Source organism: Geotrypetes seraphini, chromosome 13 (assembly GCF_902459505.1).
Source record: "Geotrypetes seraphini chromosome 13, aGeoSer1.1, whole genome shotgun sequence".
Classification (NCBI taxonomy): Eukaryota; Metazoa; Chordata; class Amphibia; order Gymnophiona; family Dermophiidae; genus Geotrypetes; species Geotrypetes seraphini.
The window spans coordinates 11,730,142-11,754,277 of NC_047096.1; the positions used below are offsets into that span (position 1 = coordinate 11,730,142).

Here is a 24,136-nt window from a genome sequence, read left to right on the forward strand (position 1 = left end):
AATCTGAACCAACCTCTGTCCCGGAGTCAGGGATGAAGCTTTTTATCCGGACAGTTTTGCCAGGAGCAGGGAAAGGGGCCTCCCGGAGCCCCTGCATGAAAGGATAAATAACAGCCACGGCAATCTGCCTCCTCTTCTCCACTTCATCTAGGATCTAGGAGGAGGGGGGGGAAACATGAAACCTTAAAAACAGAAAGGAAAGGACTTATCTGCAGCCAACTGGCCAGGATCATTTGCAGGGAGAGGACAGCTGTACCGCGTGGTCGGGTGGTGGCTCGAATATAAACCGAGACCCCCATTTTTGGCCCATTTTTCTAACTCAAACATCTCGGTTTATATTCGAGTATATACAGTATTTCTTATTTAGTTAGGTGCGATAATCAGCACTTAGGGCTCCTTTTACTAGCGTTTTTAGCGCACGCAGGAAATAACCGCGCGCGACGCTTCTAGAACTAACGCCAGCTCAATGCTGGCGTTAAGGTCTAGCGCGTTATAGCCCTAGCGACCCTTAGTAAAAGGAGCCTTAATCACCTCAGTAACTCCAGATATAGGCTGGACTGTTTTTCTATGCAGTTATGCGATTAAGCGCCAATATTCAGTATTTAGCCACCCTACTTGTCAATTCCTTATCTGGGCCACTCATAAGAATTGCCGCTGCTGGATCAGACCATGCGGCGGCCCTCTGGTCACAGACCAGCACCCTAACTGAGACTAGCCCTATCAGCAAGAACTTGTCTAACTTTGGGGTCCTTTTATCAAGGCGCGGTAGGAGTTTTAACGCGCGGAATACTGCGTGTTAAACCGCCTGCCGCGCTAGCCGTTAACGCCTCCATTGACGAGGCGTTAGTATTTTGGCTTGCCATGGGGGTCAGCGCGCGATGAAATGTCCGACGCGCTAACCCCCGTAGCGCACTTTGATAAAAGGAGCCCTTTGTCTTGAATCCTACGAAACCATACTTCAACTGATAGGTTAAATTCCGATTTTAATCGCACACTTACCAGATGTTTTCATCATTGTTCATTATTTGATGTAAAGGTTTAGTTAGTTTAAATTTACTTCATTTATAACATTATTATATTAAAAAAATAAACAATTACTAAAATTCAATTAAGTGTTTAATTGAAGCTTGATATATATTTTTTTTACTATGCATATCAACATGTTTCACTATAATTGACTGTAAGCGTTAATGGTTTTCTATATATTTTTTAAAATTTGTGGGTTTTTTCTAGACACAAAATGTACCCCTGAAGTAGGCTCTCATCAGATTGTGATGTCATAAGGCCTCATTCCACCACTGCCTAAGCTCCGTCCTCATCTGCACAAGCCTCAAACGCTTCAAAAACATAAGTAGCAACATTCTAGAGCTCAGATTGTGATGTCATAAGGCCTCATTCCACCACTGCCTAAGCTCCGTCCTCATCTGCACAAGCCTCAAACGCTTCAAAAACATAAGTAGCAACATTCTAGAGCTCAGATTGTGATGTCATAAGGCCTCATTCCACCACTACCTAAGCTCCGTCCTCATCTGCACAAGCCTCAAACGCTTCAAAAACATAAGTAGCAACATTCTAGAGCTCAGATTGTGATGTCATAAGGCCTCATTATGTTGACTGTACAAAAGTTATCTGAAGAAGGGATGGATGTGATCTTGAAAATTCATTCCGCAGCTCTAATCCTTGCGTTGGGCCCACTGCACAAGATAGCACCGCCTGCACAGAACTCAGTATAATAAAAAAAATTTTTTTTTAAACCTAGCAGGTCCCACCTCAATCGGAACAAAGCATTTTCTGTAAAACACAAGCTCTAAGTGGAAAATATAAAGTTCATGGCAAGGATCAAAGGACATTGGGCGGAAGAGAGCAGAGCGTGTGGCACCATGTTCCCATGTTAAGCTGCTGCAGGAAAACCACAAGATGCAGCCACCGGTGGATTTTGTGCATCTTGCAAAGCCTAAGCCCCAGGCCCTGCTTGTCACAAGCACGTACTTCATCTTCTCTCTCTGTACCTAGGACCCTTCATCTTTACCCCAATATATTGTTGGTTGAGCAGCATAAATACTATTAACCAGATTCTTCGGTGAAGGTTAACCCTTTCAGGACCAAGGGACATATTTGTCCCATAACTTTAAAATCCTATAAATTTTGATTGGGATAGTCTACAGTTCTAAATTTGATATGTACGGATTCCATATGATACTGCCTTTATGTAAACAAACTGGTTCCGACAGTCATTCATTAGCGTCGTTGCCAGATTGACGAGAAGATTCACTTGCCACACTGTCCATAAGCCAGAAGTGTGATTTAAAAAAAAAAAAATAATGATATTTCACAAAAAAAATCAATGTTTTGGCATCTGCAAGCCCTTTTTACCATAAAAATGTCGTCAAAACCACAAAAATTGGCCTACGATCCTTATGGTCCTGAAAGGCTTAAAGTAAATTGGATCTCGCCGAATGTTTATTGGGTTCTCACTTCTCTTATTTAGCCTTACCACAAAAAATATTACTTTTGGGTGTATGTGGAGCAGTGGTTAGAGCTACATCCTCAGCACCCTGAGGTTGTGGGTTCAAATCCCACGCTGCTCCTTGTGACCCTGGGCAAAGCACTTAATCCCCCATTGCTCCAGGTACATTAGATCGAGTGTGAGCCCACCGGGACAGAAAGGGAAAAATGCTTGAGGACGTGAATGTAAACCGCTTAGGCTAAAAGTGCAATGTAAAATACTAAAAATAAATAAATAAATGGGGTTCACGCTTTGTTTCAGTTATTTTTAAACAATATTGTAATTGATTTCCTGTTTTCTCCTTGTACACTGAGTTTCTGATAAGGACTGTAACGATGTCTGTACCAAATAACCAAAATTTAAATATGTGAATAGGGGCAAAAGCTCTCAGTTAATGACTAATAATCCTATATAATAAAACCCTAGCCGCGCATGCGCACTTTTAACTGCGTGCTTCCATGATCCGTAGGTCTGTGGCCGCAGAAGTGCGCATGCACGAGTCCCCAGCCTTACTTCTTCCCAGCACCTACCTTTACTCGCCGACAGGACTGGCCACCAGTGCTGGACTCCCTGCTCTCCACAATATTTGGCTCCTCTCACCAGCCGCACCAGCGTCGGAGAAGGCTTCAGATGCTGGCGGGGATCGAGAGGAGCCACGGCGACACCTCGCGGGAAGGGATGGGAAGCGCCGACTAAACACTCCAGCCGTTACGTTCTTCGCGGTCCTGACTCCAAACCTGCCGATTCCAGCAGCGTGTGCAGCACTCTACACACGCTGCTTCGGGGCCTTCTACGGCCCTGATTTGCTCTGCCGCGCCTCTGATGATGTCATCAGGGACGTGCCAGAGTAAATCAGGGAAGTAGAAGGCCCCGAAGCAGCGTGTGTAGAGTGCTGCATACGCTGCTGGAATAGGCAGGTTTGTCGGGATCGCAGGAAGGGAAGGGGGGGTAAGAGAAACGCTACTGCTGCACAGGGAAGTGGTGTGGGGGGAGGGAATGCTGCCTCTGTGGCTGCTGCACAGGGAAGTGGGGGGGATCGAAATACTGCTGTACAGGGAATTAGGGTGGGGGAAATGCTGCTGCATAGGGACATGGAGGGGGAGGGAATGCTGCTGTGGCTGCTGCACAGGGAAGTGGGGGGGGGAAGAAAGACAGACAGCGGGAGGAAGGCAGACAGAAAGAAAAGAAGAAAGACACAGGGGCAGGGAGAGACACAGAAAGACAGACAGACAAAGGAGGCCAGGGAGAGAGACAGACAGAAACAAAGACAGCGGGAGGAAGAGACAGACAGAAATAAAGAAAGACAGACAGACATATATTCTAGCACCTGTTAATGTAACGGGCTAAAATACTAGTAATAATAATAATAACTTTATTTTTGTATACCGCAGTACCATAACAGTTCAGAGCGGTTAACAGAGTAAGAGACTGTACATATACAGTGATGTTACAAATAAGTCAATCAGCATAGCATTGCAAGTAGGGAGTGGTCAGGGAATCCGGAGGCATGTCGGAGATACAAGGCAGGGGGGAGTCAGAGGAATTTGTCAAAGAGATAGGATTTGATTGATTTCCTGAAAGTTTGGTAGGAGGGTGAGCTAGAGATGAAAGTGGTAAGACATTTATTCCATTTGCCTGCTTGGAATGCCAGGGATCTATCGAGGGACCTCTTGTAGACACAGCCCTTTAGAAACGGGTAGGTATTACGAGTGCGGGTGAGGCCTGAACGTTCAAAATGATCCGATAGGTAGATTGGAGATGAGCCTGCTAAGGTTTTGAAGCAGAGACAAGCAAATCTGAAGATAATCCTTGCTTCCATCGGCAGCCAGTGTAGTTTTTTGTAGTAAGGGCTTACATAATCTGATTTCTTGAGGTTGCAGATGAGGCGCTCAATCAATGCAGTATCTATGAATGAATCGAGCGCGGATGTACGCTTGCAATTTAACGCTGTCGTACATCCTTGAGCTGCCCCTAATAGCGAGCAAAAACATTGTTGAAAATTTCTTGTGAAAAATCCCACTCATAGGTTCACACAGACATTAACATTATAGAGTGTGCCATTCCAACGCAGGATGAGGAATGCAATTATTTCCACATACGCCAGTAGAGATTAGAGAAGTCTCTTAAATACAAATAGTAGAAATGTCTCTTTGAGCTTTTAGCGTCTCCCCTATCAGGAATCAAAAAGTGACACTTAGGGCTCCTTTTACTAAGGTGTGTTAGGGCCTTAACATAGAGTAACAGAGTATGACGGCAGAAAAGGCCCAACATGTCTGCCCACTCAGAAGAACCCTCCCCTTAAAAGAACCCTCCCCTAAGCAATTTCCCAAAGTGAACCCACATGTTTATCCCATCGTTTCTTGAAGTCGAGCACGTTGCTGGCCTCAACTACCTGACGTAGAAGGCCATTCCAACGATCAACCACCCTTTCGGTGAAGAAGTACTTCCTGATGTCACCATGAAATCTCCCTGCCTTGAGTTTGAACGGATGCCCTCTTGTTCTTGTTGATAGGGCTAGTCTCAGTTAGGGTGCTGGTCTGTGACCAGAGGGCCGCCGCATGGTCTGATCCAGCAGCGGCAATTCTTATGAGTGGCCCAGATAAGGAATTGACAAGTAGGGTGGCTAAATACTGAATATTGGCGCTTAATCGCATAACTGCAGATAAGGACCCGTAAGAAAAAGGATATCTTCCTCCACCTCGGCCTGTATTATATTTGAACGTCTCTATCACGTCTCCCCTCGCTCTGCGTTCTTCGCGAGAATATAACTGCAGCCTGCTTAGATGTTCTTCATATGGGAGATCCTCGAGTCCCGAGACCATTTTAGTGGCCATTCGCTGAACCGACTCCATTCTTTTCACATCCTTTTGATAATGTGGCCTCCAAAACTGAACACAGTACTCCAAATGAGGTCTCACCATGGACCTATACAACGGCATTATGACTTCAGGCTTTCGGCTGACAAAACTTCTTCGGATGCAACCCAGCATTTGTCTAGCCTTGGCCGAGGCTTTCTCCACTCGGGTGGCAGTCTTCATATCTTCGCTAGTAATTACACCCAGGTCCCATTCTGCGACATAAGGAATTGACAAGTAGGGTGGCTAAATACTGAATATTGGCGCTTAATCGCATAACTGCAGATAAGGACCCGTAAGAAAAAGGATATCTTCCTCCACCTCGGCCTGTATTATATTTGAACGTCTCTATCACGTCTCCCCTCGCTCTGCGTTCTTCGCGAGAATATAACTGCAGCCTGCTTAGATGTTCTTCATATGGGAGATCCTCGAGTCCCGAGACCATTTTAGTGGCCATTCGCTGAACCGACTCCATTCTTTTCACATCCTTTTGATAATGTGGCCTCCAAAACTGAACACAGTACTCCAAATGAGGTCTCACCATGGACCTATACAACGGCATTATGACTTCAGGCTTTCGGCTGACAAAACTTCTTCGGATGCAACCCAGCATTTGTCTAGCCTTGGCCGAGGCTTTCTCCACTCGGGTGGCAGTCTTCATATCTTCGCTAGTAATTACACCCAGGTCCCATTCTGCGACACTTCTTGTTAAGGTTTCACCATTCAGGGTATATGTTCTGCAGGGGTTACCGCTACCAAGGTGCATAACCTTACACTTTCTTAACGCACAGAATAGCGCGCGCATTATACTTTAATGCCAACACTGAGCTGGCGTTATTCTAGAAGCGTACTGCGTGGTAATTTTGTGCGTGCGCTAAAAACGCTAGCGCACCTTAGTAAAAGGAGCCCTTATACACTTTCCAGACACTGAAGCCTGAAAAAAAGGTTAGGGTTCAACAGAGCTCCGTCTCGGGTTCTCCTTCCTCAGGAACCTAAAAGTTGAATCCCTCCCCAGACTCTCCTGAATTATTTTGTCACCAACACGACTCACTGCAACATTGCATTATATTTTTTTTGTCGTATTTATTTATTCATTTTCTATCCCGTCCTCCCGACAGCTCAGAACGGGTTACAAAAGGACATTTGCGGTGTAGGGAGAGGACATGACGCTAAAGACAGGGCTATAGAGGAGAAAAGAACTAAAAAAGGAAATGAGGAGACCGATAGAAGCATATAAGGGGACAGTTTCCTAACGGGACGAGAGATTAAAGATAGTAGCTTTCGAAGGGGTCAATTTACAAGGTGTCACTTCATTCAGTATCTTTGGCAAAAAGGTCTTTGTTGCTTTCTGAAAGACCATATTGTAGTGTATACTGTTAATGTGAACATACGAGTGAGACTTTTCACAAGTTTTAAATAGTTTGAACAATATTAGGAGCAGCTCAAGGACAAGAAGGATATGGCGATACTGGAGAGGGTCCAGAGAAGAGCAACAAAAATGATAAAGGGCATGGAGGACCTTTCGTATGCTGAGAGACTGGAGAAGCTGGGGCTCTTTTCCCTCGAAAAGCGGAGACTTAGAAGGGATAGGATAGAAACTTACAAGATCCAACACTCTATAAACCCTTAGCACTCTCTAATTTTTCTAGTTACCAAACATTATCTAAAACCCATAATTCTCCCTTAAAATTTTATCTCATCGTTTATTCTATTACTTCAAAGTTGAAATGTAATTCTTGTTTTAGTTTGGATGTAATCCGCCTTGAACCGCAAGGTAATGGCGGAATAGAAATCGCTAATGTAATGTAATGTAATGTAATCATGAAAGGTAGAGAAGGTAGAGAGGGACACATTCTTCAGACTGGCGGGGGCAACAATAACTAGAGGGCATTCGGAAAAATTGAAGGGAGACAGATTCAGAACAAATGCCAGGAAGTTCTTTTTCACTCAAAGGGTGGTTGACACCTGGAATGCACTTCCAGAGGAGGTAGTAAAGCAGAGTACGATTTTGGGTTTCAAAATGGGACTGGACAAATTCCTGAAAGAAAAGGGGATTGAAGGGTACAATTAGAGGGGTACTATACAGTACAAATGCTTTAGAGTAATAGATCACTTACAGGTCATCGACCTGGGGGGCCGTCACGGGAGCGGACTGCTGGGCAAGATGGACCTATGGTCTGACTCAGAGGCGATGCTTATTTTCTTATATGATGAAGTTTAACGGCAAGCATTCATTTAAGCTCGACTCATTTGTAAATACTCCACTGACTGAGCGCTCGATCGCTCTAGCCATTAACTGAGAGCTTTTGCCCTTATTCACATATTTAATTTTGGGGTTATTTGGTACAAACATTATACAGTCATTATCAGAAACTCATATTAGTGTACAGTTTGTATTTGCTTCTGGGCAAAAGGTTATTCAGCGAGTAACTTTTTTCTCCTTGCTGTTTTCCCATTTTTGAGTTTATCTCAGTAGTCGTTAAACCGGTCCTGGGGAGACCCCCCCCCAGCCAGTCGGGTTTTCAAGATATCCCTAATGAATATGCATTTTCTTGACAATCGATTCATAAACCTATCAGAGCTTATCAATAAACTTTCAATAGCTTCAATCACTATTGTATAAATCATCAATTCAAAAAAAGCTATTTAATCACTCAATTCACAATATTCATCATTAATTATTAGCTTAATATGAAATAATTTTATTAAATACTCTTCAATATACCTCATATAACATAACCATACATATAGAGCCCCCTAGTTCATACATTTATTTAAAAAAATCCCCCTAAAAAGATCTCATGAAAGTAAAGCACCAATCAAATAACACCAGTAGCCAACAAACCAGCATACAAAATGCATGAGGCAGATTTGCATATAACAGAGGTGACCGACATGCAAATCTGCCTCATGCATATTCATTAGGGATATCTTGAAAACCCGACTGACTGGGGGACCACCAGTACGGGTTTAAGAACCACTGGTTTATATGACTGTAAACCGCTCAGACATGTTATTGGCGGATTGTATATCAAATTAATTTGAACATTCAACATTTCAGTATATCACTTAGAATGCTTTAAAAATGTGTTACAAAGAGGTCACAGTACCTTTGAAAATAATCCAAAGCAGCCCAGACAGCTAATGATACAGTAAACCTCTGGAAGTCGTGGCCCCTGCCCAGCAGGCTGAGAAATAAATTAAAATTAGACAATAGTGGTTTCAATATATGGTACAAAACAAGGAGACAAAATAAGCCTCTCCCGGCAGCAGCAGTTCAAATGAAGGGCTTCCAAGTAAATTCTTAAAGAGAGACCCCTAGAACATGGGGAATCCACCTCCAAAGATGCTGAAGAAATTATAAAAAAAAAAAAGAGTCCCCCCCTCCTTCCTTGGGTGAAAATTATACTCCCGGCTCCTCCCCTGCCTCCACCCCAGGGTGGCCAGGGCTCATATTTTCTGCCTAAAGGTGGTTAAAAAAAACCCAACAAACCAACCTTTCTTCAACTAGAAATCAGGCTTTTAGGCCCCCTTTTAATAAGAAGTGGAAGGGTTTTATTTATTGCGAGTCGCTGAGGTTAAAGCTCCGACGCCCTTACGCAGCTTGATAAAAGGGGACCTTAGTTATTTAGGTCCACTTTTGTGGAACTCATATTGTTCATGATCTTGAAAATCTAGTTGTATTCTAAGAGTTTTGAACTTTCTTGACTTTTCATTACAGATTTATTGCTGGCAAAATTAATGTTGATACACTATTTTATGTATTATACTGTATATCGTGTATTTTTTTTCTATAAACCACCTTCAAACTGTGTAAAAGGCAGTATATAATTTTTATTAAATCAAATATCTACTTGAATCCCAGGCACTACCATCGCTGCAAAGTCTGTCAGTGCACATGGCGACAAAAGCCTCTGGTTTGCTTCTTTGTCACTGGATGCAGTGATACAAAAACGATGAAAGCAGACTAAATCAGAAGGGGATTTCCTCAGTGGCATGCAAAAAAATAATATACATTGACTTAACATGTTCATTTGGATAATTAACATGCAATAAATTTAAGGCAATGATAATTTGGATCCTAGCAACCGATTCATTCATTTTCCAGGTTCGTACAGGTGGGATCAATATTCAAAAAGGACTTATCCAGATAACTTCAGAAGCGATCTGGACAAGTCCTTCAGCTTTAAAATTAGGAAAAGGTGTGGCAGAGTAGAATTAAGCTTTTGCCGGATAGTGCATAATTCAGTATATAGCTAGCAACTTATCCAGATGTATCCACTTATTTTTAGCCAGCTATAGTTGATGGTACAGACTTACCTGGATATGTCACTGAAAGCCCAGTTAAAAAGTTTATCCAGATAACTTTCATTGAACACATTGCCCTAGATTTTGGCAGATAAAGACCCGAATGGTCCATCCAGTCTGCCCAACCTGATTCAATTTAAATTTTTTAATTTTTTTCTTAGCTATTTCTGGGCAAGAATCCAAAGCTCTACCCGGTACTGTGCTTGGGTTCCAACTGCCGAAATCTCTGTTAAGACTTACTCCAGCCCATCTACACCCTCCCAGCCATTGAAGCCCTCCCCAGCCCATCCTCCACCAAACGGCCATATACAGACACAGACTGTGCAAGTCTGCCCAGTACTGGCCTTAGTTCAATATTTCATATTATTTTCTGATTCTAAATCCTCTGTGTTCATCCCACGCTTCTTTGAACTCAGTCACAGTTTTACTCTCCACCACCTCTCTCGGGAGCGCATTCCAGGCATCCACCACCCTCTCCGTAAAGTAGAATTTCCTAACATTGCCTTTGAATCTACCACCCCTCAACCTCAAATTATGTCCTCTGGTTTTACCATTTTCCTTTCTCTGGAAAAGATTTTATTCTACGTTAATACCTTTCAAATATTTGAACGTCTGAATCATATCTCCCCTGTCTCTCCTTTCCTCTAGGGTATACATATTCAGGGCTTCCAGTCTCTCCTCATATGTCTTCTGGCGCAAGCCTCCTATCATTTTCGTCACCCTCCACTGGACCGCTTCAAGTCTTCTTAAGTCCTTCGCCAGATACGGTCTCCAAAACTGAACACAATACTCCAAGTGGGGCCTTACCAATGACCTGTACAGGGGCATCAACACCTTCTTCCTTCTAGAAGGTGTTGATGCCCCTGTACAGGTCATATATCCCCTGTAAGTCTATATCCAACAAGCATGCCCAAAAACCAGAAATAATTTGACCAACCTGGGCTCAAGAACTAAGAAGGTTGGTTATTGCTTAGCCTGGTGAAGAAGTCTGGGTGGACAAGGTCTAGATTCACACCCTTTACCTTGAAGACAACATCCACCACTGAGCGACAAAGTAATGTCAGCTTAAATCCCGCTCCCTCCAAATGATGGAGTCACTATATAAAACCGGTTTTACTTACCAACAGTCTACGACAGTACCCAAACTTCCTGCTACCATCAATGTTGGTCAAGACAAATGAGAAGGTTTCACTGAAAAAAAAACCCAACAAAACAGGAAAAAATTAAATATTTAGTTTCAAGCTTTACGCAGCCTCAACCTAATGACTATTCCCAATTAACTCCCTCATGCTATAATCTTGTGTGCACATTTTCACACTTAATGTACAAAACTGTGCATACAAGTTATAGAAGAGTGTCAGGTGTGCACATAAGCTAATTACCTAATTAGCTGTGAAATGACAAAACCTATAATTGGTGATTGAGGTTAATTGGCTCTAATTTGTGGTTATATGGCTATAACTGCGCTTCGCCACTATTGTATAACATTATCGTCTAAATTCTATAGCACATAACTGTGGGAGGGGCATGGGCAGGGGAGGGGCATGCCAAGCACGTCCACATTAAACTTTTACAATACCATCAGTTATGCGCCCAACTGCCACATTTAGGTGTGAATATTTACATCTCCTCTGCAGTTCTGTATGCAACCAAGGACTTATGCTAACGTTCTATAAACAATAATTAAGAACTTAATTGCCATTAGAGAATTTGCATTTAGCACACACTTAGGTGCTTAACTTTAGGTGACCTGTATAGAATAAACTCCTAAGTTCCTATACAAAATGTATTTATTCAGTTTTCTATATCATTCTCCCAGGGGAGTATAGAATAGTTTACATTAATTTATTCAGGTACTCAAGCATTTTTCCCTGTCTGTTCCGGTGGGCTCACAATCTATCTAATGTACCTGGGGCAATGGGGGATTAAGTGACATGCCCAGGGTCAGAAGGAGCAGTGTGGGTTTGAACCCACCACCTCTGGGTGCTGAGGCTGTAGCTTTAACCACTGCGCCACACTAGAAATCAAATGGAGTAAAAGTGCACTAACTATAGGACAATGAAGCCATTGTGACATCACTGAGGAGGTTGGCTCTTATTGGTGGAATGAGGCATTATGACATCACAATACCAGCTCTGGTTATCAGAGACTGAAACTTTTCATATTATCTATTCAATTTTCTTTACTGTTCTCCCAGGGGAGCTCAGAACGGTTTACATTAATTTATTCAGGTACGCAAGCATTTTCCCTGTCTGTCCCGGTGGGCTCACAATCTATCTAATGTACCTGGGACAATGGGTGGGGGATTAAGTAACTTGCCTGTGGTCACATGGTGCAGCGTGGGTTTGAATCCACAACCCCAGGGTGCCGAGGCTGTAGCTTTAGCCACTGTGCCACGCCCTCCCCCTTGCCTTGGAGCCGACACAGTTCCACTCCCTATCTTCTAGAGCAGGGGGTCTCAAAGTCCCTCCTTGAGGGCCGCAATCCAGTCGGGATTTCAAGATTTCCCCAATGAATATGCACGAGATCTATGTGCACGCGCTGCTTTCAATGCACATTCAAGGGGGAAATCTTGAGAACCCGACTGGATTGCGGCCCTCAAGGAAGGACTTTGAGATCCCCGTTCTAGAGCATTCTTCACTTCGAATGGACTGATCACCAGTGACGATACATTAAGCAAATCAACATGATTCCTCCAGTCACATGTACAGAGGCTGCACGTGTGGCCTTCTAAAAATAGTCACACAGGGCTACGAAAAGCCAGAATGGCTTCTACAAGTGAAACACATTGTCTCGGCATGCATCTCCTTCACCCGATCACAGGGTCATGGCAACACAACTGTCAACCAAACATTTCTTACCATCAACCAGCGCTCCGTTCGATAGCAAATAACAAAACCCACAAAAGAAACTTCCCTTAAAAAGGCAGTACCCACAGCAGAAACTGAGAGTTATCGCCAAAGTATTTAGGCAGCCAAGGTCAAATTCTCACACGTGCACAGTGTAGGAGGGGGGAAAGTCAGCCTTCAGTGCACTTCTAGTCTTCTCAGAGTATACCCAGCACTTTTAAGTGGGATGACCGAGATGCATATAATGCAAGAGGGATTTACTAGATACCCTTCCAAGATCCCTTCAGGTCTTATCTTTCATAGTACACAAAATCTTTCTGGGTGTTGGTACGTCCCCATCTGCAAATTAGAGGTTGAAGAATCCATTGGACCTGCCCGGATCAAAGTGGTGAACATAAAAAGAAACAAATTATAAAAAAAGAAAAAACACACCATTCTGGATGCACGGTGTCTCTTTCCTATCATTAATGGTGGTTTTTTTTGTTTCTTTTTATGTTCACCACTTTGATCCCTGAATGGTATAGGCGGTGTATCAAGTCAATCAATAATAATCTTAAAAGAACTATTTGCCAAAGGTTTTTGTCATCCCTAGCCCAGCTATGACTTTCTTTATCCCATGTCTTTTTTTTAAACTCCCTAGTTCGAGAAAGCTTTGTGAAAGGTATTAACAAAGGGCGGACACTTGATAATCCCCAAAAATAGCTCCTTAAAACACCCATCTGCCCTATATAAAGAAGTGTCATCTCCATTCTCCACCCAGCTCCTGTGCTGGATTTCTTCTAATTTAGGGCTAGATTCATTAATCTGCCCGATCGGGACCAATCTGTGCTCGATCTGGGTAGGTCCGATGGATTCTTCAACCTCGAGAGACTACGGGAACTCCCCCCCAGGCATTTCTTAATGGCAATCTACATGGGGCAGGAGCATAGGAAGATCGCTCCTGCTCCAAAAACCAGCTAGACCACCAGGTAAGGCCGGGATGCCAGGTGAAGGCGGAAGGGAGGCGGGGGTGGGTCAGAGCCGGATATTCGCGGTTTTTCGCCATTCGCGGTCCGGCTCTGCCCCTATCCCCCGCGAATAACGAGGGAGAAGTGTACTTTACAGGTGGGACGGATTTAGGAATTAAAAGCTTCAGTCAAGTCCTTCTACACACCATAAACAAACAAACAAACAAAAAAAAAAGATAATGGCTGTGGCTCACTGGTTGAGTTGCTGCCTCTGCACCCAGAGACTGAGATCAAATCCCGGTGCTGTTCTTTGTGACCCTGGACAAGTCACTTAATCCTCCAATGCCCACCGCTTAGAAATTCCAAACTAACAAAAAGGGCAGTATACAAATCCCCATTCCCTTTCCTTTTCATCAGGTCCAGTATCCTGTTTCCAACAGTGGCCAACCCTGGTCCCAAGTACCTGGCAGAAACCCAAAGAGTAGCAACATTCTAGAGCTGAGATTGTGATGTCATAAAGCCTCATTTCACCAATGCCTAAGAGTCCAGCTCAACAGTGATGTCACAATGGCTTGATTGTCCTACACTCCGCTCCCATAAGAATTCCTATCCTGAGACAGACTGAAGGTGTGGCTCACTGGTAGAGCTGCTGCCTCTGCACCCTGGTGCTGCTCCTTGCGACTCTGGGCAAGTCACTTCATCCTCCTGTGCCCACCGCTTTGAATGCCAAGCTTTGAAATGCCAAAGCCACAAATGGCAATACACAAGTCCACATTCCCTTTCCCTACAGATCTGGTCAAAGCAAGGTTAACTTTCTTCTGCACTCTGGATATCGGGGGTTCTGAAACATTTAAAAAAGGACAGCGTCTCTAATGAATGTTATCACACTGCAAAATCGAGGGGCATTAAACCTCCAAGAGTGTACCGAATCATTAGAATTCAAACCTTTGCACCACAGATCAAGGGTCAAATCAGTGTGCAATCCCGAGCAAGGCACTGGCCCGTCCCACCCTCGAGATGAGGTGGAAAGGTGGTATCTCCGACCACAGAGCAGACGTGCCATACCCCAGAGACTGCAACATCCTGCAGCTGCTATAATGATGCTGTATGTTTTATTACATCAGTGGATAATTGTTACTGTCCAACAAGGACTTTACTCAGTGAACCACTGGCAGTGCCTGGTAAGAGCAGGGCAAAGACATCACGGGACTTCTTGGCATCGTTTAAATACTAGGGAATGTCATTTTTAGCGCTGTTTAGTCAGGCATAGATGAGCCCTTTCACACTCTGGACCCTCTCTTGCTCCCCACTCCTACTCAATGGCCACCAGTAAGTTTCAGGGAGTTAAGTCTGGAATTCATGCAACGTGTGCAGTCTCTGTAGATAAAGATCAAAAAAGGAGCAAAGTCTTCTACAAGCTGAACACTCCGGACCACAGCTTCCTGCTACGGCTCAGCAGGAGATTGAGCCTGTGATTATCTGGCAGACAACATAACACAAAACTCCATTCGCATGCCGCAAACACTTCGCAGCTCTATGCAGTTGACATAAAAGAGAACTGTGGGTAATTCCATGTCAATTGGTTCAATTTCAAGGAGGGTCCCCACTCGACTTCTTCCGTGGATATAAAAACATGGCCCAAATAAAGGGATCCCTAACCCTGGATCTAGCCGAGACCATGGCCCAAAACTTTGGATGTGTTCATTAAAGGCCCCAATCAAATTTCTGAGATTTTAATTTAATTTAATTCTTATATACCGCTAATAACCGTGAGGTTTCTAAGCGGGGTTTACAAAAATGAATGCATTAAAAGATACAATAAATAAAAATAAATAAGATAGGTACTTGGAAATTCCCTAACTGTCCCAAAGGCTCACAATCTAACTAAAGTACCTGAAGAGACAATTTATGAAAAATAAAGATAAAATATAAAGACAGAGATAGAGATAGAAATGAATATTCCACCAAGTAATGAATAAATAAATTTAAAGATAGAATTAAAAATAAATAAGTAAAATAAAAAAAAAAAAATAGAGATAAAAAATAAGTATCAAGAGAAATAAAAATCTCGGAGAATCTCGGAGAGAACGTGAACTCACAGGCCTTGAGCATGCGCACATGCTCAAGGCCAGCACAGAAGAGGAGGCCGACATGCCGGTGCTACATTAAAGTAAGAAGAGAGCTCTGGGGGACTTCAGGACGTGGCAGGGGGGTGCCCGATGGCAGCGGGGGGGGGGGGGGGTGCCGGATCGGAGTGCGGTGCTCTGGACCACTTGACATGAAACGACCCCACGCATTTACAGAGAATTACAAAATAACAATGGAAACGCACATTGCATCCGCATTCTGACACACTGAGAATGTGGTGCAGGGGTTATAGCTGCAGCTTCGGCACCCTGAGGTTGTGGGTTCAGGTCCAAGCTGCTTCTTCTGACCCTGGGCGGATTGCTTGGGCCCCCATTGCCCCAGATAGCGAGTCCACTGGGACAGATGGAGAAAAATGCTTGAGTGCCTGAACAAATTCATGCAAACCATTCTGAGCTCCTCTGGGAGAACAGTATAGAAAATTGAATAAATAAATAGTGTGAAAAGCTTCAGCCTCTGCTAACCAACTGGTATTGTGACATCATAATGCCTCATTCCACCAATGCCTAAGAGCCAACCTCATCAGTGATGTCACAATGGCTTGATTGTCCTTTACTTGGCTCACTTTTACTGCATTTTGATTTCTAGAGTGGCGCAGTGGTTAAAGCTACAGCCTCAGCACCCTGGGGTTGTGGGTTCAAACCCATGCTGCTCCCTGTGACCCTGGGCAAGTCACTTAATCCCCCCATTGTCCCAGGTACATTAGATAGATTGTGAGCCCACCAGGACAGACGGGGAAAATGCTTGAAAACCTGAATAAATTCATGTAAACCATTCTGAGCTTCCTTGGAAGATCAGTATAGAAAATTGAATAAATAGTGTGAAAAGCTTCAGCCTCTGCTAACCAACTGGTATTGTGACATCATAATGCCTCATTCCACCAATGCCTAAGAGCCAACCTCATCAGTGATGTCACAATAGCGTGATTGTCCTTTTCTTGGCTCCCTTTGACTACATCTTGATTTCTAGAGTGGCGCAGTGGTTAAAGCTACAGCCTCAGCACCCCGAGGTTGTGGGTTCAAACCCACGCTGCTCCTTGTGACACTGGGCAAGTCACTTAATCCCCCCCCATTGCTCCGAGTATATTAGATAGTTTGTGAGCTTGAGTGCCTGAACAAATTCTTGCAAACCGTTCTGAGTTTCCCTGGGAAAACAGTACAGAAAACTGAATAAATAAATAGATTATTCCCCCTAAAATTGCTTAAATAAGTTTTTTACATTTTCCTATAGTGATCATAAGATAAGCAGCTCATATTATAGGGCTTAATTTTCTCTCCTAACTAGCAGCCTGAAAAGCCAACATCTTTTCCACATATTTCAATTTAGAGCAGCCCCTTACAGTAAGAAATACAGAAAGACAGCAGAAAAGAAAACGTGAAGGGCGTCTCGATATATTGAAAGCAAATTGATAAGCAGCAGAATGGGGCAATGCATTGGGAGTCAGGAAACCCACAGACACCCTGTGGCACAATCATTACCTGGTATATTCTGTGAGTGGCGACCAGTTATTGCCATCGGGGAAGCAGAATAAAGGAATTGCTTTCAAGAGAGTCTCCTCTTCCTCTTTTTGGCCTCGGAGCAGGTTTTCACGCTGTACAAGGAGGAATACGTGAAGGTTAAACAGAGTCACAGAATTCTCAGTCCTGTTCCACCTTGGTAAGAACATAGGAATAGCCTTACTGGTCCATCTAGTCCAGTATCCCATCTTCACGGAGGCCAATCCAAGTCAGAAGTACCCGGCAAAAACCCAAATAGTAGCAGCATTCCATGCCACCGATCTATGGCAAGCAGTGGCTTCTCCCATGTCTGTCTCAACAGAAGTTCATGGACTTTTCCTCCAGGAACTTGTCCAAACCTTTTTTTAAAACCAGCTATATTAACCACTCTTACCACATCCTCTGGCAACGCATTCCGGAGCTTGCCTATTCTCTGAGTGAAAAAAAACATTTCTTCCTATTGGTTTTCAAAGTATGCCCCTATAATTTCATTACGTATCCCCTAGTCTTTGTAATTTTCGGTGGAGTGAAAAATCGATCCACTTGCACCCGTTCTACTCCACTCAGGATTTTGTAGACTTCAATCATATCTCCTCTCAGCCATCTCTTTTCCAAGCTGAAGAGCCCTAACCTTTTTAGTCTTTCCTCATTTGAGAGGCATTCCATCCCCTTTGTCAATGAAAACTCTACACTAGAGCAAAAGGGCAGAATTGGTGCAGGGTGCTGGTAGAATCAACTCCTATCTGTTACTTATATTCATGCAGGACAGATAGACATATATATATATTTTTTTTTTTTTTGCATATGAGTTAAACTGCATATATATATATATATATATATATATATATATATGAGTTAAACTGCATGCAGAAATTAGGTATGTCCAAATTTCCATGCCCAATTGTCTATCTGTCCCGTATATATATATATATATATATATATATATATATATATATATATATATATATATACACACTGCGGCTATACTCACTCGAGAAACACAGAGAGAGGGGAGACATGATTGAGACGTTCAAATATCTCACAGGTAGAAGAAGATATCTTCTTTCTCAAAGGTCCAACGGCAACAAGAGGACATCCATGGAAAATCAGGGGTGGGAAATTGCACGGTGACACCAGGAAATACTTTTTCACCGAGAGAGTGGTTGATCACTGGAATAATCTTCCACTGCAGGTGATCGAGGCAAGCAACGTGCCTGATTTTAAGAAGAAATGGGATCGTCATGTGGGATCTCTTCACAGAGTTAAGTAGGTGAGGGTCATTGAGGTGGGCAGACTAGTTGGCCCTTGGCCCTTATCTGCCGTCTATTTCTATGTTTCTATATAGGCAATTGGGGGCGTGATTCCGGTCACCCTCATTTGCATAAGGGCGATTCATGAATCAGCCCCCCGGACATGGATCGGATCCCTCACGGCCTCAAAAGAAAATGAAAGGAGGTATGTAACCACCAATACAAAATAATTATTCAAAGGTTATTATATACAGCTTGCTAAAATTCAAAGCAGTTGTATGTAACATTCAGCCCCTTTAAAAAGGAGCTGGAAAACTTAATAAAAGGCGGGCTTTTACAAAGTTGTGCTGTCGAGCAGTGCAAGCGAAATGCTGAGCTGCCCATAGGAACAAAATGGGCAGCTTGGCATTTAGCGGGCACTGCAGCTTTGACCTGTAAATGAGTTATTACACGAGACTGAAGATTGACACGAGTCCCTCCGGGTCCATGTAACCTGCAGGAAGAAGATCCTAAACTGTCTGGCTTACCTTTGGGAACTGATAGGTTATTTGAGGCTCATAGGCTGCTCCTGGTTTTTGTCTTCTTAGTGAAACCACAATAAGGTACTCGAAGAAGAGATGGCCCCCCGAGTAGCTTAGTGCAGTAACGTCTGTCCTACGCCCCTCTGGCCGTGCGCTGTTTTCCTTCACCGGCACCTGGCTTGCTTCTGTTGTAAAGAGACAGGAGGAAGATGTGAGCAAAAGGTAAGCTCTTGATGGCAGAGTCCTTTTCTACAAGCCAAAAGTCATCACCTGCTAAAAAAAAAAACAAAAACAACCCAAACAAAGAGAAGTAGCACCTCTTTGATCACCAAAGGCAGGCAAGGAAAATCGACTTGTATTCACCGCTCTCAAAGCGAGGAGCAGCTTCTGCATTTTGGCAGAAGGAAGGGGCTGCAGAGAAGTGCACACTTCAGACTGCCTCCGACACAATCCCCTCCCTTCCTTCCTCTGATCACCCTCAACACCCAGAAGCCACGTTTGCTATCCAGTCCAAGACGCACCGTCAAAATGCTACACTAACACAGACAGGTGGAGGAGAGTTGTGCATGCCCACGGCACCTGTCAAACCCTGGCTGAGTTTCCTGGATTCAGAACCAATTTCAAAAGAATGCGGAGCGGCCCTGAACCCTCTCCCCTCCTCTGAAACTACTCTTAAACCAGTGGTCTCAAACTCGCGGCCCGCCAGGTACTATTTTGAGGCCCTCGGTATTATAAAGAATGACTCTATGGAAAACCTGTGCCTCAAGTGTCCGGCGGTCGTGTCCTGGAACATTACCCGCCTCACTGCTGTAACCTCACGCCAGCGCTTTCCTGCGTCTGTACGCGATTCTCCTCTCCACTCCACCTCACAATCGGGTGAGGCGGGCAACCTTAAGGTAACCACTTGAGGCAGTGCAGCTTGTGCGTGTGTCCGGTGCTGGAGGACACATAAGGCACAAGTTTTCCATAAAGAATCATTCTTTATAATGCTGAGGGCCTCAAAATAGTTGGTCCAAAATCTTATCTCTTGCAGTTGATACTTTGATAGTTTTTCACTTTCTGCATGTTGCACTTCTTTCTGCTGTGTATAGCTGAAATTATCAGAAGCAATTAAGGAAAGATCTAGAAACTAATTTCAGATAATCCACATTTTGGATCATGCAAAGTTGTCATTTCTTTAATAAGACATTCACTATTTTTTTTCTGCGGCCCTCCAAGTACCTACAAATCCAAAATGTGGCCCTGCAAAGGGTTTGAGTTGGAGACTGCTGTCTTAAATCCTTTGCAACCTCTCTACCTCAGCAAGGTCAGCTCTGGGGGCAGAGAACCTCCAAGGACAGGGGTCTGCTGCCTTCTTCTACGGGGTGGAGGGGATAATGTTTTTTTTTATAAAAGGGGGTTTATTAGAGGAAATGACCTTTTCGAAACTTGGGAGCCAAAATCCAAAGAAAATATCACCTCAATCATAAAGGAGATCTGGGTGACACATACAAATTGATGAGATGAAATAGATGAAATGGTAATTGTAAAAGCCCATTGTTCAACGCAAATCCTGGGACATAACGATGGGCCAACCATGACCTATTGAAATTGTAACTAAGTACAGTATTTCTAACTAACACCTAACTATATTAATAGTTATACTGATCTGTATTACTGTGTTGCTCCAAAAATAAGACAGTGTCATATTAATTTTGCGTCCAAAAAAATGCACTAGGGCTTATTTTCGAGGGATGTCTGATTTTTTTTCCCCATGTACAATGATCTCTCCCTTCCTCTCCTCCACCCCAATTCTTCCTCTTTCCTTTCTCTCCCCCACATGTGCAATATCTTTCCTCCCCTATCACCCATCCGCTTGTGCCTTCCCTCTCTGCAGCATCTTTCTATCCATCCCTCCCCTACCTGGTGCAGCAGAACCCTTGAGCAGCATCTTTCTATCCCTCCCTCCCTTCTCCCCCTCCCCCGTGCAGCAGAACCATACCGACCCTCCCACTGCAAGACTGAAATACCTCCCTCCAAACTGCCGCACTCTAAACAGGCTGTTTTGCGGCCTTCTCCCATCGGGGCCTTCCCTGTGCTCCATCGCTGATGACATCATCAGGGATGCGGCAGAGGGTAGGACCCGATGGGAGAAGATCACGAAGCAGCCTGTTTAAAGTGGTGCCGACTCTGCTGTTTGGAGGGAGGTATGTCAGTCTTGCAGTGGGAGGATCGGCGGGGTTCGGATGGGATGGAAAGATGCTACTCAGGGGATTGGGTGGGAGGGTCAGTGGAGGTTCAGCTGCGTGCGGGGGAGGCGGAGGGGGAAGAGCGCTGCTGCCGGCGAATCCAGGGATGGAGTCGGGGAGTGTTGGAGACATTCGGGAGGGGCTTCAGGGACAATCTAACTAGGGTTTATTTTGGGGATAGGGCTTATTTTCAGGATAGGTTTTATTTTCAGGGAAACACGGCAACAACTCTATTGAATGTCCATGTCAAACTGCCCATTGTAACTTCCTGGGTAACTGACCCAACCTCTTGTAATGTAATCCGACCTTGAACTGCGGAATAGAAAGCCTGATTAACATAACATATCATGCTTTACGTGCTGCCTCGTCACTGGAAGAGGGAGAATTAGAAGTCCTTGAGCATGCGCAAATGCATGCTGAAGGCCGGCAGAAGCAGGGAAGATCTTCTAGTGGCACCGGCACATCCTGTAGGCTGCGTGCCGGTGCCAGACCCAGGGGGGGGGGGTAAGTTTAAGTTGTTCGGGCGGGGGGTTCCGGTTCACGCAGAGGGGGGTCTTTGTGAGTGTGGGGGGGGGGGGAGCAGCGCCGCTGGCCTCGGAGGGGTGGGTGGGAACGTATCAAAGCGAGTTTCCCCATAGAAAATAATGGAAACTCGCTTTGATATACGAGTATTTTGGTTTACAAGCATGCTTCTGGAACAAATTCTGCTCGTAAACCAAGGTTCCACTGTACTTCTCTTAGTACTCTTCGCTATGACCAGTCTGGTCTCTAGAATGAGCTCTGTTATTGTCTACTGTAGCCTATTTGTTGTCATGACTAGTCTGTTTTCAAACGATTGTGAATGTCTACTAGTAACCCGTTCTGAGCTTCTGGGAGAACGGGATAGAAATCGAAATAAATAAATAAATAAAGCCCGAGGCAATGAAGTTTCTGAGATCAAGTTAGCAGCAGTTTAGACCTACGGAGTAGTGTTTTCAAGATGAAATAACTGCAGGCACGGAGGGACATGATATCTGTTTGACCGTAGAGTTAAAAAAAATTTTTTGCCAGTTTTGAGTCTAACATAACATATATGCACACAAAAAAATCTTAAGGTGAACTGTGTGCTCAGAAAAGTGCTCCACCCTTTAGCAAATTGTTTCCATGGCTCCTTTCCTACCACTGCACACGTTTGAAAATAAAAGATAAACAATTTTTACATGTATGAGGTGTACATTTTGTTTCAAATATACAGTTGGTAATCACAATGCAGATGTAAAGAGCCTTAGCCAATAGGGAGAGAACGGCCCGTCCACTTTGACTGTTCCTGTAACAAGTGAGCCTCCACTAGTGTCCCTCCCTGACGAAGAGACGAAATCCGGGTCGGAGGGACGGGAATTTAACCAGATAAGAAAAAACGATTAGTATTTTATTTAAGCTCTTCACACTTATATTTTTTATTTTTATTTTTCATTGTTATTTTAATAAGTCACCAATGAGAGGCAACATCGTTAATTGCTCCCCAAAATAGATCAGCACCTTAAATTGGATGCACTCACCAGATAGGCTTTACATAGGCCTTAAGAAATAGGGAGGGCTGGGGACTGGTGAAGGCGATGATGGTCCCCTTGAAAACCTCATTGTAGTGACATCACTATTATATGGGTTTCTTGGTCTGAGCACTTCACAAATAATTTATAAACATATATTTTGTTTAATTATAAAAGAAAAAGAAAAATTTCTAATTAGAATATAGCTGTGATTACAAGAATATATAGCAACAATGTTTCTAAAACCATAAAGTTCTATGACATCACCATGCAGCTGTAAAGAGCCTTAGCCAATAGGGAGAGAAGATGCAAATGTTAAGAGCCTTAGCCAATAGGGAGAGGAGGAGAGAGTGGATGTTGCAGATGGGCCATTTGGCCTTTATCTGCCATCACATTACTATGTTTCTATAACCATAAAATTCTATGACATCATAATGCAAATGTTAACAGTCTTAGCCAATAGGGAGAGGAGGAAATAGTGGATGTTGCAGATGGGCCATTTGGCCTTTATCTGCCGTCATGTTTCTATATTTCTACAATACAAGCTGGTTATCAGAGGCTGAAACTTTTCACACTATTTATTTATTCAATTTTCTATACCGTTCTCCCAGAGGAGCTCAGAATGGTTTACATTAATTTATTCAGGTACTCAAGCATTTTTCCCTGTCTGTCCTGGTGGGCTCACAATCTATCTAATGTACCTGGGGCAATGGAGGAGATTAAGTGACTTGTCCAGGGTCACAAGGAGCAGCGTGGGTTTGAACCCACAACCCCAGGGTGCCGAGGCTGTAGCTTTAACCACTGCACCACACTCTCTCCCCCCCCCCATCCCACCCCCGCCCAGTGCTTTCAATGATCAGCATCTGTAACAAGTTCCACAAATTTCGGAGAGACCAGCTACCACCGAATGAAACCACTCACATTGTTCTTTCCTCCCCCACAATACTCCTTGCCTCCTTGGTGTTTCACCAACCCCTCCCCCCACCTTGGCAGCTCTCCTTCCTCACCCCCGATCCACAGTTCCCCTTTCTGGTTTCGCTTTTCCCACTCAGTGAATCTAAAATGCAGCCTCTTATGCTCACAACAAGGGGAGGTGGAGTGCACACAAAGAAGAATAACCCCTTCACTGAATAATGCTACAGAAATCCAGCTGGCCTGAAAGTGCCGCGCTGAACAAAGTGTTCAATTGTAGTCACGCATTTTCCCATTACCTAAATCAGTCTGCCCAAAGATTAGATTTAGGCTTAGCACTTCAACAAGGCCATCCCTTCTGCCAGGAATATTTTGCCCCATTATAGAAGGCCCTGCTGGCCCTGACCTGGCACCTTTTTGTTTCCCCCCCACCCCCTCTTCCCTGAGAGCTGCCACTGTATTCCCAGATCTCTACTGAATTACAAAAGGAGGAGCGAGGAGATGCAGAAACCCATACAGTGTCTCAAAAAAAGGTTAAAAAGCATAGAAATCACAGACTAGCTGGACCATTCAGGCCTCTTTATCTGACG

At 44.0% G+C, this 24,136-nt stretch overlaps 1 protein-coding gene across 3 annotated transcripts in view; it reads right to left on the reverse strand.

The window, feature by feature from the left end:
* The window catches only part of DENND2D (DENN domain containing 2D), a 70,835-nt gene that overhangs the window by 24,072 nt on the left and 22,627 nt on the right, over positions 1-24,136 (reverse strand). For all 3 annotated transcript variants that reach the window (XM_033918533.1, XM_033918531.1, XM_033918532.1), the window contains 5 exons: positions 18,884-19,062; positions 17,089-17,201; positions 10,791-10,860; positions 8,472-8,549; positions 14-154 (listed from right to left, as the gene is read on the reverse strand). In XM_033918533.1, the coding sequence (XP_033774424.1) occupies positions 14-154; positions 8,472-8,549; positions 10,791-10,860; positions 17,089-17,201; positions 18,884-19,062 (581 nt within the window). The remainder of the gene's footprint in view (positions 1-13; positions 155-8,471; positions 8,550-10,790; positions 10,861-17,088; positions 17,202-18,883; positions 19,063-24,136) is intronic.